The sequence below is a fragment of the Ammospiza nelsoni genome, chromosome 30 (assembly GCF_027579445.1).
Source record: "Ammospiza nelsoni isolate bAmmNel1 chromosome 30, bAmmNel1.pri, whole genome shotgun sequence".
NCBI lineage: Eukaryota > Metazoa > Chordata > Aves > Passeriformes > Passerellidae > Ammospiza > Ammospiza nelsoni.
Window position 1 is genome coordinate 1,968,463 of NC_080662.1, and position 20,075 is coordinate 1,988,537.

The 20,075-nt window shown below is 49.8% G+C and overlaps 3 protein-coding genes across 3 annotated transcripts; all 3 read right to left on the reverse strand.

Moving 5' to 3' along the window:
* Positions 1-118: 118 nt before the first annotated feature.
* LOC132085364 (protein phosphatase 1 regulatory subunit 3C-B-like) lies at positions 119-1,392 on the reverse strand. Its single transcript, XM_059490811.1, has one exon. The coding sequence runs from the start codon at positions 1,390-1,392 to the stop codon at positions 535-537; it is 858 nt and encodes a 285-aa protein (XP_059346794.1). The 3' UTR covers positions 119-534.
* Positions 1,311-8,565, reverse strand: GINS4 (GINS complex subunit 4). The gene is made up of 8 exons (XM_059490812.1): positions 8,378-8,565; positions 8,205-8,291; positions 7,149-7,262; positions 6,647-6,744; positions 6,239-6,327; positions 5,843-5,933; positions 5,296-5,400; positions 1,311-1,435 (listed from the first exon to the last, which is right to left on the reverse strand). Exons 1-7 carry the CDS (start codon positions 8,501-8,503, stop codon positions 5,304-5,306), a joined length of 702 nt encoding a protein of 233 aa, XP_059346795.1. The 5' UTR covers positions 8,504-8,565; the 3' UTR covers positions 1,311-1,435; positions 5,296-5,303.
* A 1,240-nt stretch (positions 8,566-9,805) lies between these two features.
* GOLGA7 (golgin A7) lies at positions 9,806-16,096 on the reverse strand. Its single transcript, XM_059490927.1, has 5 exons — positions 15,896-16,096; positions 14,253-14,405; positions 13,289-13,390; positions 12,503-12,565; positions 9,806-11,024 (listed from the first exon to the last, which is right to left on the reverse strand). Exons 1-4 carry the CDS (start codon positions 16,004-16,006, stop codon positions 12,518-12,520), a joined length of 414 nt encoding a protein of 137 aa, XP_059346910.1. The 5' UTR covers positions 16,007-16,096; the 3' UTR covers positions 9,806-11,024; positions 12,503-12,517.
* Positions 16,097-20,075: the final 3,979 nt, after the last annotated feature.

The window sequence follows — 20,075 nt, forward strand, 5'->3', positions numbered from 1 at the left end:
GCCAGGCCGCGCCGCTCACTGCACCGCCGGCTCCGCCAGGGGGCGCCCGCGCGTCCCTCCCGCCGCCCGCTGAGGGCCCGGCCCCGCCCCAGCCCCGGAGGCGCACAGGAGGCAGGAGTCGCCAAACGCCGTCACTTTATTATATAATAAACTCCCCGTTACAGCACCAACCACCGCAGGCACCCACTCCCGGCACAGCGAGCCCGCGGTGAGCTCTTCTCGGGAGGCCAGGATGGTGCCCCCTCCCTCCACACAAGGCACTTGGGCAGCACCGGGCACCGCGGCTCCCGGCCTGGCTCCCAGCCCGCAGCCCTGCCCCTACTCTCGTGTTGCCCTGAGAACCTACACGAAGGAGTTGCTTCAAGCAGCAGCTTCCAGCCGCTGGAGCAGCAGCAAGAAGCGAAGAAGCTTCTGCAGTGACTGGCGGCTGCTCATGGAGCAGCAGGCCACGAAGGAGCTAACAAAAATGTGAGGAGCATCTTCTGCAGCTGACCCCTCCCCAAGGGACTGGGAGGGCACCTACATGTCCCCACACTACCAATAAGGAGCCTGGGTCTCTGAATGCCGCCAGGTCTGCAGGTGAGACAGCACTAGAGCAGCAGCCCCAGAGGTGCCAAGGTGCTCCCAGGCCCTGCTGGCGCTCTTCACAGCACAGGAGGCAGGGCGGATCACGCCCACCTGGCAGATCTTGTAGTTCTTCCCGTGGTTGTTGTCCCAGTGGGTCTTTTGTCCACACTGGAAGGAGATGCAGAACTCTGCACCCCTGTGGGAAATGGATGGTTTGGGCAGGGTAAGCTCAAAAGTGAAGATGTCCGTGTCGGCTGAGCCGTACGTGCTGTGCATGTACTGGCAAGGGACGTCCCTGAAGCTCTTCCAGCCATCAAAGGTGATACGGACCATCACTTTCTTCTCGTACTCGATGTTTTGAACCTTCACTGTCCCTGACAGAGCCCGGCCCTGGATCACACAGCTCTCCAGGCACACCAAGTTGCTGTGCAGGCTGTTCCTGAAAGCCACGTAGTTTGCAGACGGCTGTGGGAAGTCCAGCACGTACCTGCCCGCTTCCCACAGGGGGCTTTTCTTAGGTCTGAAACCAGCAAGGTCTGACAGGGCATGCTGCAAATCGCAGAGGTCCTCCTCAATCTTTGAGAAGAAGCGGACAGCTGTCAGCGAGAGCCCTTTCATATCAGCAAACACAACCTGCTTCTTCTTCTGGCCCTTGGAGCCCTTGTCTCGCCTCTCTGGCTCAGGTTCTGCGCTCAGCTTCTGGTTGAGACAGGATCGGAGGGGTTTGCGGCCTCGGTTGCCCCGCAGCTCCTCGTAGGAGTTCAGCAGTTTGCGGATGGGGGGCGAATGGCTCAGGCACAGCCGCACGGCCAGGTCCACGGGCATGGCTGGCGGGGCCACAGCCCGCCCGCTGCACACCTGGAAAAGCCTAGAGACCAACAGGAGGGGGTCAGGCGGCGCGGCCCCGGCGAGCCCCCCGTCCCACCCGGCCCGGCCCCGCTCACTCGCCGCAGCTCATCGCGTCCCGCCCGCTCCGCTGCGCTCCCGCCGCGCCCGCTCCGCATCAATGGAGCCGTGGGAGCGCCCGCGGCCGGGACACCCCGCCCCGGCCAATCAGCGCCGCCCTGCGCTCCCCGCCGGCCAATGGGAGCGCGCTGCGCCGCCTCGCCCCGCCCCCTGGGGGGCTGCGCTACTCCCGGAGAGGGACCGGGACCGGGACCGGGGAGAGGGAACAGCACAAAAATGGGCCCTGGTACCAGAAAAACACGAGTGCCTTTGGAGGAGAAGCAGCTGTGCAATATCAACAACGGGAGTGAGCTCTGGGAGAAAGGGGGACATTCCTCTTACCCGGGCTTTAACATGTTCCTTTTACTTTGGACTTTAATATGTTCCTCAGACCTAGGCTTTAATATGTTCCTCTTACCCGGGCTTTAATATTTTCCTCTTACTTTGGACTTTCATATGTTCCTCTTACCCAGGCTTTAACATGTTCCTCAAACCTAGGCTTTAATATTTTCCTCTTACTTTGGACTTTCATATGTTCCTCTCACCCAGGCTTTAATGGGGGAGGCTTGAATTGCTTTCATACACCCCTTCTCCTATATTTCTCCACAGACAGCTATTTCCAGGGTGTCTAAGAAAACCCCAGACCTCCAGCTCATGCTCTACCAGCTCAGAAGTTCTTACCCTGGATGTGTGCACTGAGAAGGAAATTTGCTCACACGCAAGAGATAACGTGGTGTCCCTGACATCTCTAATGAAAATCACCCTCACTGTTCAGGTCACATGTGACTCCTTGACAGTAAAGACTGTCACCTAAAGCAGATCACCCTTGCCTTGTTCTCCTTGCTAATCTCCCCAGAGCTGTCCAGCCATTTATGTTAAGCAGCCCTGATTGCTCCTGCTGACAGCACAGATTTTCATCAGCTCATGACACAGCTGACCGACCTACCAACATTTCTACATGGCTTTCACCACCATGTCTGCAGCACAATGCAAGACTGGCCAAAGTGAGCTTGAACCCAGTGCCCAGCTGGCAAAAATATGATGCAAAAACATGCTTTGAACACATCATCTTGGGCTGACAGTGCAAACCCCCCAACCTAGGGTAGAGAACACAAACATGAGTCTTCCTAGCAATGAAAGTTGTCCCACCTTTCTCTCGGCCCCAGGAGAGCAGTTCTGGCTCAGGCAGGGAAATTGCAGCTCAGCATCAGTGCCCTGCCTGTGACCTCTTCACCATCCACCTGCTTTGTGTCCAGAGAGTAAACCCAAGCTATTTCCACCCAGGGGAGAGCAGAGAACAAGGAATGTGTTTGACATCAACAGCAGAACCCACAGACACTGGAAAAGCTGCCCCTACTCTCCCCATTCTCTCCCAGCAGCACAGATTAAGTGGATGCCCTGCTGTGTCTTCTCCTCCATTTAAAGAACAATCCAAAACCATCATTTTCTCAATAAAGTTCTGGACATTTCTCCTTCCCCCAGCCCAGACAGAGCAGAGGTGCAGTGTGAGCAGTTCCACAGATGTTACACGGGAATTTGGTCATGGAAGGACACAAAACCAGGCGGCATTTTCAGAAAACCATCAGGTCAGTGTCAAACCATGACACTCAGGTAAAGTTCAGCCCCTAGGAGAAGACAGATGCCCCTCAAACTCACACTGCAGAGGTGCAGTGTGAGCAGTTACACAAATGTCCGTGCATTTAGTCTTGGAAGGACACAACAGCATTTTCAGGTGACATTTTCAGGTGTGCCACAAGTGACTCTCACCTGCAGCCTGACTGATCTCAGCCATCTGCACTCTCCTCTGTCGCAGACATTTCTCCACAGAAATCCTTTCTTTCAGATTTCTGCGTCTTCGGGAGGCCAGAGGCCCCCGAAGAGAAGGTAAACAATTATTATCAGCTGCTGTGGAATGCAATAGGATTCACCTTGATTGGCTCATTTTCTATGTTTATAATTAAGGGCCAATCACCAGGGCAAGTGAGGGGACTGAGTCCCTGGACACAACTTTGTTTGGGATTCTTTTCTATCTCAGCTTAGCTAGCAGCTCTGCAAAACCTCTCTCTATATTCTTTTTAGTATAACTATAATGTATCATATCATATATTAATAAATCAAGCCTTCTGATCAAGATACAAGATTCACCGTCTCTCTCTCACCAGCAGCGACCCACTCAGGACGCTGTAATACTCCTCCCTAGCCATGAATGAAGACACAGCTGCAAGCTCCACCACAGGCACTCTGGAAACCATCAGGTCAGGTAAATTCAGCCCCTAGGAGAGGACAGATGCCCCTGACGCTGCTGCAGCCATGTGACAAGCACAAGCTGTCAGGACAAGCATTCAAACTGAACAGGGCCAAGGAGAAAGGCTGCAGAGGTGCCACCTGCACTCTCCTCAGGCAGATCCTGTGCAGCACGCTTCCACAGCAGCAGATTAACAAGGATTTTGTCTGGAAGCTTCAGTCACCTCTGTGAAGTTGTCTGGCTGTAAATACACACTTCACAAGCCCTTCCTGGAGGGCTGTCCAGAGGAACATGCTACTGATTCCTCAGGATTAAACCCAGCCCCCTCTTAATGTCTATACTTGAAAAGAATCTTCTTTACCTAAATGGATTAATTAGGAAGACTATAAACCACACATGCAAAGCCACTCACACTACAAGATGCCCTGTGTCACCCCCAGCTTTGCAGAGGAAGATGCTCCCCAGACACTCCTCATGTAGGAAAGAGAAACCCTGCCCTGATGAGCCCTTGTTTGCCACAGGTTCTGAGCTACCACACAACACCCTGGCTTGTCCTGCATGGGGCAGCACTGCCAGAGGAGCTTCTGCTTTGTGTGACCAGCAAAAATGAACTGTGTGAGCTTCCCAAAGCTTTTGCTTTGTGTGACCAGCAAAAATGAACTGTGTGAACTTCCCTCAGCAGTGGCTTCTGCACAAGGGGGTCTGACAGTGCAACCTGAAAGTGTACCAGAGCCCCTCACCCTCTGCAGGGAGGGTACTGAGGTGACACTCAGCAGAAACTACTTTCTCCTGAGTCCATGACCACAGCTGATCCATTTTAGTGATGCCATCTGCCACTGCTCTTAAAAAAGGCAGTGCAGCAGCTTCACACTGCAGCTTTCCCTGTGACACAGCCTGCCCTCAGCCAGGAATGCCACAGGAAGGATTGTCTGCTGGGCATGTCACAGGCAATCAGGAGCCTGATGAGCTGTGGGGGTGGTGAATGCCTCTGTGGTACAATGTCACAGACATCTTTTATGGAAAATCCTTTCCTTGGGATTTTTCCTCCTCAGAAGCTGGGAGGCCTCAGGAACAAAATGTAAACAATGGTTATCTGCTGCTGTGGAATGCAACAGGTGCATCTGGGATTGGTCTCATGTGGTTGTTTCTAATTAATGGCCAATCACAGTCAGCTGGCTCAGACAGAGAGTCCAAGAGAGAAGCTTTTGTCATCATTCTTTCTTTTTCTATTCTTAGCCAGCTTTCTGATGAAATCCTTTCTTCTATTATTTCAGTATAGTTTGAATGTAATATATATCATAAAATAATAAATCAAGCCTTCTGAAATACGGAGTCAGATCCTCATCTCTTCCCTCAACCTCACACCCACCATGAACACTGTGTACCCACCTCCAGTGCCACCCTGCTCTGCCTGCCATGGACCTGGGGATGTGGCCCTGGGAGGGGACCCAGCCCCCAGGCAGCCCCACAGGGACCCCACTGTGGTGGTGAGGGCAGGGGAGATGGAGCTGTAGCTGCTCCTCCCTGCAGGTGCTTACCTGTCCCCTCAGATGAGCTGCACAGCCCCCGAGGCCACCAGAGGGGCCACGGTTCTGTAGCGGATCAGGTGCTGCGAGCCCTCCTCCAGGTCAATGGCATATTCCCTGCAGAGACAGGGGGTGAGAGCTGCTGCTGCCCACAGGGACACTGGCACAGGGACACTGAGACACAGGGACACCCACTGAGACACAGGGACACCCACCGAGACCTGTACCCCACACAGAAATGCAGTGCTGCAAGCCCTCCTCCAGGCCAATGGCATATTCCCTGCAGAGACAGGGGGTGAGAGCTGCTGCTGCCCACAGGGACACTGGCACAGGGACACAGACACATGGACACCCACTGATACAGTGACACTGACACAGGGACACCTGTACCCCACACAGAAATGCGGTGCTGCAAGCCCTCCTCCAGGTCAATGGCATATTCCCTGCAGGAACAGGGGTGAGAGCTGCTGCTGCCCACAGGGACACTGAGACAGGGACACTGAGACACAGTGATACTGACACAGGGACACCTGTACCCCACACAGAAATGCCCCCCTACCTCTGCTCATCCGTCTCTGGCTCCACCAGGATGTTCTCCTGCCGCTCCAGCACCCGCAGAAACACAAAGGAGTCCAGGTTGGGCTTTGGGACTGCAGACAAAACATTGGGAGCACAAGCTCAGCCCTCATTTCTATTCCTCTGCAGGGCACCAAGGGCTCTGACAGGTGACAAACAAAGGGAACACCAGAGCCTTGTAACGAGATGTGTGTGCTCAGCCTCAGTGCAAGGCAGGACTTGACAGCAGCAGCACGGAGCCGTGTTACAACATGACCATCACATCATCTTTGCTCAACTCAAGGACTTGGCCCTTACATTTGGGGTTCCCTGGAGCTCTCCCCACGCTTTCACCTGCTTTTACAATTTTCAGATTACCCTGGAGTCTGGAGAGACTCACCTGACTTCAGGAGAGACACTTTCTGCAGGTTAGGAGGCATGTGCTTCAGGGCCACATTTTTCAGGTAAGCCTCTGTGTTTGCCATATACCTGAAAGAAACCATTGAAGAATTGAGTTGGTTAATCAAATACAAATCTGCAGGAAGAGTATTGACTCAAAACAAGAATAAGAAACAGCTTCTCATCCTCAGGCCATGGGCACAGCCAAAGACAGGCCCTTGGCCTACCCTGGTAGCTGACTCAAAGTCATTTTCAGTTCCTTTTTTGCCCACAAGGAAACCTCGTGGTAAGACACACTGATTCTTACTTCAGACTGTCTGCTCACAGTCTCAAGAACTTCAGCAAAACCACCCAGGTAAGTTTCTCTAATCTATAAAAGGGGAGGAAGGTACATTGAAAACCTACTCACTCTGTAGCAAAAGCAAACTCCTCTGGTGATAGAATGGAGGGCTCCCCTTCAGCTCGAGACTTCTCCTTCTCCAGGATGTGGGGAAAAAACTTCTCTATCTGATATTGGAACACAACCCAAAAGGATGACACAGATCTCTCACCAGTTCAGTGTTTAAACCCCCACTCTCCACTGGATTCCCTAGGAGCTGCAGGCTGCCCAAATCCCTGCTCCTGAAGTAACTGTGACACCAGGTGGGATCACCGAGCTACAAGGACACAGGGACAGGAGTGGGACACGCTCAGCTGTGCCAGCCCAGGCTCAGATGAAGCCAGCAGCACTCACAATATTGTCATCAACACTGCTGTGATCTTCCTGCATTACAACACCAAATTAAGAAATTAATTTGAGTTACACTTCAGAGAAGACACTTTAATGAAATGCTGTGCTGAGGCAGGAGGCCCTGTGTAGGTGAAATCCCCCTGAAATGCCCCTTTTTCCCCTCTGGGCTGCACGGTGTTACCTTCACCAGCCGACACCTCAAGTAGCTGCTGAGCACGAAACGGATCCTCTCGATCTCCATGTGATGCACACTGACCTTCAGGTCTCCTTTCTTGGCCCGTTTCAGGTTGGCTTCCTACAAAAAAAAGCAATAAGAAATTAAAATTCAATGGCTGAAACATCAAAGAAATAACAGAGGAAGACAAGTTTTGTACACAGAACCCACAAGCCCAGACTAAGGCTGTTTTTGATGACCCAAAGCTCACTGCCTCCTTTAGCATACTTTGGGTCATCAAAATGTAATTTGTGTACTTGAGCCCCTTTCCAAGGCGAGCTCAAAGAAGAAACTCAGAGTTTTGTCTCAGGGGCAGGGGAGCAAACAAGCCCAGCACTCCCAAAGAGCCTCAGGCAAGCAGGGCTGCCCAAACCCCACCCGAGCCAGGAGCACCTACTGTGAAAATGCCAATCAGTTGGTTTAAAATTTTAAAAGTTTAACAGCAATAAAATTGTTATAAAAATAGTATACAATTAGAGTAATAATAATTTGGGCAATTTGGATTAGGACAATATGAGACAATAGAAAGAAAGAGTTATGAACAGTCAAGGTGCCTCTTTCTGGGCAAAATAAGCCCGAAAAAGGACCCACGTTAACAGAGGATTAACCCTTAAAAGCAACAGCCTGTTGCATCTTCATGCACCTCATCCATGATGCATAAATTCCATTCAAACACAGGATTCTGTCTGGTCATCGTCAACTTCTTTCTCATAATCCTGACAGCATCGTTCTGCCCCAGCGAGCCAGGAAGAAGTTCATTTCTCCTGATAATGGAGCAATAAATTCTCTTTCTCTGAAATATCCAGGTGTCCTGTGGATGCTATCTCACTACGAGTCCTTTCTTTAGGAAAAAAGCATCTTACATAGCATACTTTCTATTTTAACATTTTGTTACAACCTAAAACTATATTTAACACACGACTTAAGAGAATTAACACAGCATCACTTTCTAACACAACACATACAACATTCACTTTAATATTTGCGAAAAGCCAATCACAAATACTCATTTTTCACACCTACCATGTGGTCCAGCTGCTCCACCACGCACTCGATGATTTCAGGTTTACTCTCCAGCAGCTCCGGAGCAAACTTCTCATTGAGCCAGGCCTGAAAGAAGGCACGCTGTGAGTGTAACCGAGGGAACCCTCAGCCCCAGCGCCCCACAGCCCCGCCCGTGGCTGCAGCCCCGGTACCTGCTCCAGGCTCTGGATCAGCTGGGCCGGGGTCAGCACCAGCTCCTCGCTCTCCCCGTCCGAGTCCCCGCCGCCCGCGGCCGCCATCGCTCCCGCCATCACCCGCACGGCCGCGCCTCTGCGCATGCGCGGCAGCCCGGGAACATGGATGGGGAAACGCGCAGCGGCCGCTTGGCCAATGGGGAAACGCGCTGGGGCCGCAGCTCCTCCTTCCGGCCAATCAGAAGACGAATTGGAAAAAAGCTATCCTTTTCAGCCAATCAGAACGCAGACTGAAGGTGCTAGGCCAACAGGAAGCGGATTGAAATGCAGCTTTCTCAGCCAATCAGGGTACGGCTCTTGGCTGCGAGCTTTTTCAACCAATCAGGAAACGGGTTGAGCTGGCCAATCAGGAGGCGGATGCAGGAAGCCGGCCAATCAGAAGGCGGATGCAGCTGTTTTGGAAGTCAGCTGGCTCGGGCTGCAGCCGCCTCCACCAATCAGGGAGCGGCGTCCAGCTGCAACTTCTGGGCCAATGAGGAGGCGCAGGGAAGCTGCAGCTGCTTCAGCCAATCAGGGCTCAGCAGGTTTGACAGCTCCCAGCGCCAGGTGCCAGGTGGGCACTGGCCATGATGGAGCCACAGCACAGGGACACAGCCCCCAGCCAGGCACCAGCTGGGCACTGGCCATGAGAGAGTCAGACCATGGACTCGGGGACAGAGCCAGGCACCAGGTGGGCACTGGGCATGATGGAGCTGGACACAGGGACAGAGCCCCCAGCGCCAGGTGCCAGCTGGCACCTGCTGCAGCCATAGTCACAGAGCCTGGCACAGCCCCCGGCCAGGCACCAGGTGGCCACAGGCCACGATGGAGGCATAGCCCCAATAGCCATGGGGCTCGGACACAGGGACATAGGGACACAGCCCCCAGGCCAGCCTGGGCACAGGGGCACAGGGACACAGCCCAGGCACAGGGACAGTGCCCCAGTGCCAGGCACAGCCCCCAACACCAGGTGGGCACTGGCCCTGATAGATCCAGAGCCATCAAGCCCAGACACAGGGACACAGCCTGGGCACAGGGGCACAGCCTGGACACACAGACACAGCCCCCAGTGCCAGACACAGGGACACAGCCCGGACACACACCCCCAGCTCATCCTGGGCACAGGGGCACAGCCCGGACACACAGACACAGCCCCAGCCCTGGCACAGCCCCCAGCCCAGCCTGGGCACAGGGGCACAGCCCGGACACACAGACACAGCCCCCAGCCCAGCCTGGGCACAGGGGCACAGCCCGGACACACAGACACAGCCCCAGCCCAGCCTGGGCACAGGGGCACAGCCCGGACACACAGACACAGCCCCAGCCCTGGCACAGCCCCAGGCCTGGCACAGCCCCAGCCCAGCACTCCAGAGTCACCCCCAGCCCCGCTGCCACAACACACCTGCACACAGTTTAAGAAAAGGTTTACTGATCCATCAGTACTTCTGCCAATATTGCAACAGCTGTGAAAGGCAAACACTGTTACAGTTTAGAAAAAAAGCAAATTTATACAATGAAAATATTAATCAAATCTCAACCCCCTCCCCCAGTGGCTGAGGAATGAGCCTGGAGTTCCACATCCAGTATTAGCACCTGCAGCACCACCAGCAAGCAAGCCAGCCCCTCCAGCCTGAACTCCTGAGTCCCTTGCACAGCTGGCCACTGACACTGGGCCCCCACACCAGGACACAGGGAAAGGATGGAAGGGGAGGGGTTCAGCCAGCCTGGACTGTGGGGAGCTGCACTCGTGCAGGTTCTGCTGAGCAACGCACGGGGATGCTGAGGAATGCACAGCTCCACTCCTCAGTGAGTGCCAGAAACACAATTCAGAAATCCATCCTACACAGTATCTTACAGCTTGTCAAATCAATGTTTTCCTATAAATTATATATAAGAAATCCATAAAGAAACAGTTTTACACTTCACATATTAATCAGAGAAGGGTGGGAATTGTTATTTTTATTGGCTCAGCATCCACTTTACTGTGCTCACTGTTCCATGGCTGACCTGGCCAACAACAGCACAGACACAGGGGCAGAACAACCAGCAGGGTTAAAGTCTGCCTACAGCCCCCTCTCCCCAGGACAACCAAGACTTTAACTCAAGGAACACTTTTGCCTTTTGGTTTTCCACAAGGACCAGCACAGGAGATGCTGCCTTGGGTCACTCCTCACTGGGAAGAGGCTCTGTGTATCTCTGCACTCTTACACTGAACTGGAGAGAAATTCCCAACTTGGAGCTGGAGCTTTCCAAAGCCCAGCTGCCACACAGAAGGGTTTAAGAACCAGGGACAAACAGCACTGCACTTACAGGACTAAAACTAAACCTCTCTTGGGCTCAGAGCCCCATTTCGTTCAGGAGACAACACAGCTTTACCACTTCTGCCTTTTCTTGAGGAAAAAAAAAAGAAAACCCCCAACCAAACAAAAACTAAAAAGTGATCCTCTTGCTTCCAAATCTACTGCAAAGTGGATGCTGACCAGCTAGGTGACCCCTGGGGAGCAGTTGGAGGAAGTCAGTCCTTGTAGTAGATGGCACTGTGGATCTGGCAGCAGAGAAAGGAATGATGCTCTAAAGTAGGAGGTAGGGGAACCTTGGTACAGCGAGTCCACCCGTGAGCTGGCATCTGGGAAAGAAGTTCAGGTGGTTAAAACTCCTCCCAAGTCAAACCAAATCTCCCCTACACAAACCTTTCTGCAGTTACCACTTGCTGTGGTGAGCAGTGTGAGCAGAACCTAGAGCTCTCAATTCCAGTTGTCCCAACAAAAAACAAACACTTGTACTATTTGCTTCTTTTCACACAAATATAAATCTTCCCCACTCTTTTCTGCATATACTGCCAACAATCTGGATTTAACTCCCCCATCCCAGGGCCTACAGAGCACCAAACACAAGGGAGCCAGTCCCAGTGTCACCTTTCCAAAAGCTGACAGTAATTTTGGTGGTCTATATTGGATATAATCACCACGAGCCCCTGTTACATTTTCTGAAAAATCTCTTTGCCCAGAACTTTGCTCCTGGGAGGCTGAGAAGCCTCAGGAAAAAAGGATAACAATAATTATCTGATTTGCTTCTCCTGTGTTTTGCTGCTTTGGAATGTGGTTGGACATTGTGATTGTTTCATTGGTTTCATGTGAATTGTTTTTACTTAATGACCAATCAGTGTCAGGACTCTGGAAGGAGTCACAAGTTTTTAATTAGTATCTTTTAGCCTTTCATAAGTATCCTTTCTCTATTCTTTAGTATAGTTTACTATAGTATTCTTTTATATTTTATTTATGGTGTATTTATATATATAATTATATATACTTATAATATATAATATAAATAATATGTATAATATGTATATAACATTTATAATCATTACAATTATATTTTATACATTATATATATTATATACATTATATATGATATAGAATATATGTTCTATATTCAGCATATAGAACATATAGACCACATAGATTATATATATATATATTATATAGAACATATAGATTATATATATTCTATTGAGCATATAGAACACATTTATATTTATAATAAATAAAATAATAAATTAGCCTTCTAAAAACATGAAGTCAAATTTATCATTCCTCCCCCCTTTGATGGGTGAGTCCAAAAAAAATACCCAAAAAATGCCACAAGCCCCAGTCCTGCAAACACCCCTCACTTTGTGAGGGCAGCACCAAGAGAGCTGAGAGCCTCTCAGCAGAGCTTTTCAAACCTGCTGGGTTTTTTTACCTGAAAACATCACCAGTAAAGACATCAGCATGATAACCAGAACTGCAGCCAACTGAAAAACTGACACAAAAAGTCTCCGTATGCTAGAGCACATCCAGAGACAGAGCACATTTTACTGACCTGAGAAGAGTTTTGGACATGATATAGCACAAGTTAGCAAATTTATACAATCAAGACTCAAATTTCTCCTAGGTTAAGCAGCATCCTGCCCAGTACTGATATTTTTATTTTCAAGAGAGCTGGTTCACACAGGATTTATGTGAACAGTCTTTGGTTATGTACAAGGGTGGGATAAACTCTCAGCATGACATTTCTGAGCACAGAAAGATGTTGAGACTGATCTGAGATAAGGCTAACACATACCTGAGACTCCACAGTTTATCTTCCACTGGTCAAACCTCTGTCTTCATAAATGGTAATTTCAATCTGCACAGAAAAGCTGTCAGGGAAACACACTATAAAGAGACTATGAAAACATACCTAGAAAAAGGCAGAAAAACATCAAGATGGTGAAATTTTTGATATTTTAGCTGTTTAAAGGCAGGTCCAAGAGCTCCAAAGCAAAGGGAACAGTCTATATGAGATGGCTTATCAGGTAAGAGCACTGCACAGGAACTCAGTGCTGGGTGGGTTTGAGTCTTGCCCCCCTGATAAATTTTGGGGAAGGCTGTGCACCAAGCAAAAAAAAAAGTTAATACTGCTAAAAAGTCACCTACCAAACTGAAAATGCTTTTGCTCAAGTCGAATGCTGAAGGTGAATGCACAATGGAAAACACACTGAGGAAAAAGGAGTTGTGGAGGTGACAGCTCTGAGTTATTTGGACAATCACAGAAAATCTTCAGCAGAACCTGAGCTGAGGGTTGCACGTTAACAGACAGCCAGGTCTTGTTGTCACAACATCAATTTCTGTCCTACCAACATGGCCACTTCTTTCCCCAGTGAGAAAACTAGAATTTCTGGAGGTTACTGGAATAGAGGAAGGATCTCAAGTCACAAAGGTTGGGTTCCACACCTTCATGTACCAAACCTTAACACACCAAAGCCTGACTGGGGACCAGAACACAACAAACAGCAACAATCACTGATTCTGTACCCCAGCATGAGCAGAGGTGCCTCACTGACACAAACCAGAAGGCACAGAAGGATACAACTCTTAATCCTCTTTCAATGGGGTCTGTCAGCAGAAGGCCCTGAGGAGCGTAGATCTTCTCATTCTGTTCCTGAATGAACTTAGCAATTTTCTTTAGAACCTGGGGATGAAACAGCACAGAAGGCACAGCAAGGCCAAGGTGAGAACTGACACACAACTGCTCTGGTGGCTGCACAGTGCAGGGTTCAGAGTGACCCCATGGACCCAAACTGAGCAGTACCAGCATGTCTGAGGGACAGAAATACATTACATTATAGAATGATGATATTATAGAATGCCTATATTATATTATATTATATTATATTATATTATATTATATTATATTATATTAGAATGCTTATAATGCTAATAATTGTATTATAGAATGCTTATATTATATCACAGAATATTTGCATCATATTGCAGAATGTTATGTTATGCTATAGAATGCTTATATTACATTATATTACATTACATTATATAATGCTTATTCTATATTATAGAATGCTTATATTATAGAATGTTTATATTATTAGGATGTTGACATTCTATTATAGAATGTTTATATTATATTATAGAATGCTTATATTATGCTATATTAAAACTTCCTGAATAAACTTGGCAATTTTCTTTAGAACTTGGTTTTATATTAATATTATATTATAATTATTTTAATATTATATCATAATATTATAGTAATATCATATTAATATTACATTATTAGTATATTTTATATTATATCTTCCTGAATGAACTTAGCAATTTTCTTTAGAACCTGGGAATGAAAGAGCACAAAAGGCACAGCAAGGCCAAGGTGAGAACTGACACACAACTGCTCTGGTGGCTGCACAGTGACCCCATAAGTCCCAAACTGAGCAGAACCAGCATGTTTGAGGTTTACCTGCACAGAATCTGCCCCAAAACACTGCAAGCCACAGCAAAACCACCAAGAGGCAAGGATGGAGGGGGAAACAAGCTCCTACCTTTTCATAGTGTGTCTCCATGCACAGGAAGATGGTGTAGGCAGTCAGGCAGGCGAGACAGCCCTCAAGGTAAGATTGGCCCCCAAGTTTTTCAGCTTCTGCATAGAGGTTGTTCAGTGTCCTGACTGTCTCCTCAAACTGCTGCCTGTCAATCTGCAGGGAAAGCAAGAGGTGGTGTCAGGAGAACATTCCAGAACTCAGCAGGACCCTTGGACATCCAGCTCCACTCAGGGATCACCTATGCTTTAATATATTATATTAAATTTTATTATATTTATACTACACTATACTATATTATACTGTATTATACTATACCATATTATATTATACTATATTATATTATACTATATTATATTATATTATATTGTACTATATTATACTATATTATACTATATTATATTATACTATATTATACTATACTATATCATACTATATTATATTATACTATACTATATTATATTATACTATACTATATCATATTATATTATATTATACTATACTATATCATATTATATCATATTATATCATATCATATTATATTATATCATATTATACTATACTATATCATATTATATTATATCATATTATACTATACTATATCATATCATATCATATATCATATCATATCATATTATATTATATCATATTATATTATATCATATCATATTATATCATATTATATCATGCTATACTAAAACTATACTAAAGAAAGAGAAAGGATAAAACAGAAGGCTTAACAAGAATGAATAATTAAAACTCGTGACTGACTCTTCAATCTGATGGTGATCGGTCATTAAGTAAAAACAACTCACATTGAACTAATCAAACAATCTCCAGGCCACATTCCTAAGCAGCCAAACACAGGAGAAGCAAATCAGATAATTATTATTTACATTTTTCTCTGAGGCTTCTCATCTTCCCAGGAGAAGAAATCCTGGTGAAGGGATTTTTGAGAAAATATCACAGTGACACAAAAGCACTCAGAGCAACACGCCTGTGCAATTCAACTGGGGAAAAAACCGGAATTCACGCACTAAAATGAACGCGTTAAATGGTTAAACTATATTAAAGCGGTTAAAATGAACAGGAGCTGTGGAAGGACACTCCACACCCACAGCGCCTCGGTGTTGCTGCAATGCTGACCAAACACACCTCAGCAGAGGAACGGGGAAGAGAAAAAAAACAAGCAGAGAAAGAAAACGGGGTAGCAAGGCGTGTTTGTGTGTCTGTCACCCTCAGATAGCACTTTTGATAGCGGTGACCAGAAGGAAAACACTTGGGACAGCATTTGGTACTTGGGACAGCATTTGTGAGGCCTCTAAGGATTTCAGGAGAGGCCAGTGCTATCACCTGAGAGATAAAGACACAACGAGTACATTCCGCTTCACCGCTGCACACCCGCCGCTTTCCCCGGGACCGAGCACAGCCCGGGGACACCGGGCACGAACCGATTCCGCCCCGCACCGGAACGGCCCCGGTCAGAGACTGGCACAGGAGCTGCCGCCCCGCCCTCAGGGAGCCCCCGGAACCGGCCCTGACCGGGCACCGGCGAACGCCCCCCGAGCGCAGGCCCGTGAGGCGCTGCCCGGTGTGCGGCTCCGTGCGCCGCGCCCGCCGCCAACCCCGGCCCGGCCCCGCCTCACCCGGTTCTCCAGCTCGGCCGGGAACTTGCTCTGGAACTGGCAGCGCGTCCCTCCGCTGTAGTCGCGCTGGATGAACACCTTGCCCGACACAGGCGCCTGCTGCGGCCTCATCGCGCCGCCGCCCGCTCCGCTCCGCTCCCGGCCGCTCCTTCCGCCGCCCGCCCCGCGCACTTACGGCTGTCGCAAAAGCGCCGCGGCTCCGCTCAGGGCGGAAGTGCCACCGGGCGCGCCAGTGCGCAGGCGCAGCCTCGGAGGCCGCAGAAGGGCATGAGCGCGCATGCGCAAAAGCATCCGTATTCTATTGGGTGAACCGCTCACCTCAGCTCACGTAACGTTCCCCCCTCCGGCAGTACTAGGTACTGCCCAAGCCCTCCGGCTCCGCCGCTTGGCGCTATCCCGGGGCCGGGCGATATCCTGGGACAAGGCGCTATCCTGGGACAAGGCGCTGTTCCGGGACAACGCGCTGTCCCGTGGCCCACAGGCACTGACATCTGGCATCGCTATCCCGGGGCTCGGCGCTCCTCCGGCGGGCCCCCCCCGGCCGTACTTGGTACCGCCCGAGCCCTCAGGCACCGGTACCCGCCGCTATCCCGGGGCCGGGCGCTATCCCGGGACAAGGCGCTGCCCCGGGCCCACCGCTCCCAGCTCGTTCATCAGTTCCATGCTTTTTCCTAGAAAACTGAGCGCTGCAAGCAGACGGAGGCGCTCCCACAGCTCTGTCCCCGCTGCCGTACACGGGGGCCGGTGGCGGCCCCGTAACCTTTGCCCAGAGCTCCGGGCAGCGCTCCCTCAGGCTGGGGCAAGGCTGGGAGCTGCCGTGAGGGCACAGAGAGCTCAGAGAAGGCAGGGCCGTGTCTGTGGTGGGAGCTCATCCTCCGGGACTCCCTTCAGGAGGGTCTGCTCGTGCTGACGGTGCCCCTCTGCTCCTGCTGAGAGCTGTTAAAAATAAGTTAAAAACTGCTGTAAAATAGTTGATAGATCGTTAAGCATGTACTCTCCGTTTGGTTATTATATTGTAAAAGGGGTTCAAAGGGTGGTTGTAAGAAATCCGGTACTCAAGGTACCATAACGCACCTCAGTAAAGCGCACCACGAGCCAGCCTGGACAGAACTGTAATGGCCAATCAAGGCCTAAAACCTTCATGCAAATGAAGAATCCAAACAGAAACCAATCCAAAGGGACAAAAAACAGGATAAAAAGGGGCTCCTGACCCACTGAATTGTGCTGCTCCATCTGGGACATCGGGGATGGAAAAGAAGCCCCAGTGCCGGCGCTGCAGCATCCTCGATGGGAAAGCTCCTGCTCGACCTGGGGCCCCCTTGCCTTAGGCCTTTCTTTGTATTATAATAAATGCTGAAAATCACCCTTGCTTTAGGCTTTTCTTTTTCTCATAATAAATGCTGAAACCACTTTAGTACCAGGAGGCTGTTCCTGTTTTTACCAGCTTGGGGACCCATCCAGGAGGAACCCGGGACCTCACTCAAGCGAAACGAGCCAGCCTGGACAGAACTGTAATGGATCAATCAAGGCCTAAAACCTTCATGTAAATGAAGGATCCAAAAAGAAACCAATCCAAAGGGTTGGAAAACTATTCCAAGGGACACTTGTGGCTCTTGAGGACACAGACACTGAAACAGAGTCTTTCAGGCCACCTAATGCAGTAGAGATGCAAGAGGACAAATCAAATTTGGACATGACTTAGATTGGGAGATATACTCCCAAAGCAAATTTGTGTCGTTTTATGGGCTTGAAAGATTCTAAGTCAGAGGTCCCTGTGTGGTTTGAATTAGGTTGGGACAGGGGTATTCTGGAAAGCCATATCTGGAGAAATTTTTATTCAGGGCATTTGAAATTGAGTAGGGGCCAACCAGCATTTCTGTAATAAATAATTATTCTCTCTTAAATAAAATATTGTTCTCTCTTAAACAAAGTACTCCAGAACACAAGCTTCCACATGACAAAGAAAATGATGAATACCTGAAAATGGATAGATCTATTTGTAGTATTTTTGTAGTATAATATAGCATGTATATAGCAGCAAGAAGCCCTTGGCAGCAGTGAGCTGGTTAATGGCTGCACTCAGTGATCCTCGAGGTCTTTTCCAACCTTGGTGATTGTGTGATTTCTGAGGCTATTTCAGCACAGGGATAAGCCCCTGGCTCCCACTGCTGAGCTCAGCTGCCAGAAAAGTTCCCCGGGAAGTAGCACAATCTTTGTTTGGTCATTAAAGCAGAAAAAAAGAGAGAGGGAATCTTAGGAAATGCTTGAAACGATTAGGTGATCTTAACTCTAAGGAGCTAAACAAATGCAAAGCAATTCCCCCCTCAGCCCCTCGTGCTGCTGTAGAATGTAATCTCATTTCTAAACACACAATTACAGAAAATAAAAAGAAAAGAAAAGAATAATTAATTTCTGCTTCCTCATGCAAATCCTCTGACCAATCATTTAGGGATCAGGGGCAATTCAGCTTCTTGTGCAAATTCCAAACTGAAGGCCTGAAAAAAACAAGTGAATGGATTTACTTTTCTAAGAACCAGAATTAACAAAGGTTCCATTTTCCATGGTTATGTGCCTGGCCAGACAGCCCTTGCTGACAAGCTCTCAAAAAACATGTGTTGGCCCGTTGAAAAGGCCCCAGTGTTGACTGACAGACAATTGAAGTGACAAATTGTTTCATTGTACTTGGCAGGGAGAGCGCTGTATTAGATAATTATGGCGAGGAGGGAAGCGACAGGTCACAGGTCAGAAGACACGTCTGACCCTGTTTGCTGAAAGCCCTGAAAGGAGCCCATGCCCTTCAGGGAGAGCAGCGTGCTGCTGGGGCTGCTGGGGCTGCTCCTCCTGCCGCTGGGCTCATTAGGAGCAAACCAAGATGGAGTGGGGACGAGCTGGCTCTGTTCTTGCCCCAGTTGTGGCTCTCAGAATGGGTGTGTGGCTCCCAAGATGGTTCTGTGGCTCCCAGGATGGGTGTGCAGCTCCCAGGATGAGCTCCCAGTTTGGACGTGTGTCTCCCAGTTTGGATGTGTGGCTCCCAGGATGGGTTCATGGCTCCCAGGATGGGCTCCCAGGATGAGTGTGCAGCTCCCAGGATGGGTGTGGGGATCCCAGTTTGGATGTGTGGCTCCCAGGATGGATATGTGGCTCCCAGGATGGGTGTGTGCCTCTCAGAATGGGTGTGTGGCTCTTGGATGGGTTCCCAGAATGGATGTGTGGCTCCAGGACGGGCTCCCAGGACAGGTGTGTGGCTCCCAGGACAATTATGTGGATGGATGTGTGGCTCCCAGTTTGGATGTTGGGCTACCAGGATGAGTGTGTGGCTCCCAGGATGGGCTCCCAGCACAGATGTGTGGCTCCTAGGATGGGTGCATGGCTCCCAGGATGGTTTGTGGCTCCCAGGATGGTTTGTGGCTCCCAGGATGGTTTGTGGCTCCCAGGACAGGCTCCCAGGATGGCTGTGTGGTTCACAGGATGGGTTTGTGGCTCCCAGGATGGGCTCCCAGGATGGGTGTGCGGCTCCCAGGATGGGCATGCAGCTCCAGGATGGGCTCCCAGTTTGAATGTGTGGCTCCCAGGATGGTTGTGTGCCTCAGGACAATTGTGTGGCTCCCAGGATGGCTGTGCAGCTCCCAAGATGGGTGTGCAGCTCCCAGGATGGATGTGTGGCTCTCAAGATGGGTTTGTGGCTCCCAGGATGGTTGTGTGCATCTCAGGACAATTGTGCGACTCCCAGGATGGATGTGGGGCTCCCAGTTTGGATGTGTGGCTTCCAGGACAATTGTGTGGCTCCCAGGATGGGTGTGCAGCTCCAGGATGGGCTCCCAGGACAGTTCTGTGGCTCCCAGGACAATTGTGTGGCTCCCAGGATGGGTGTGCAGCTCCCAGGATGGGCTCCCAGGATGGATTCGTGGCTCCCAGGACAGGAGTGTGGTTCCCAGAATGGGTGTGTGACTCCTGGGATGGGTGTGCAGCTCCCAGGATGGGCTCCCAGTTTGGATGTGTGACTCCCAGGATGGGTGTGCAGCTCCCAGGACAATTGTGTGGCTCCCAGGATGGGTGTGCAGCTCCAGGATGGGCTCCCAGGACAGTTTTGTGGCTCCCAGTTGGGATGTGTGGCTCCCAGGATGGGTGTGCAGCTCCCAGGACAATTGTGTGACTCCTGGGATGGGTGTGCAGCTCCAGG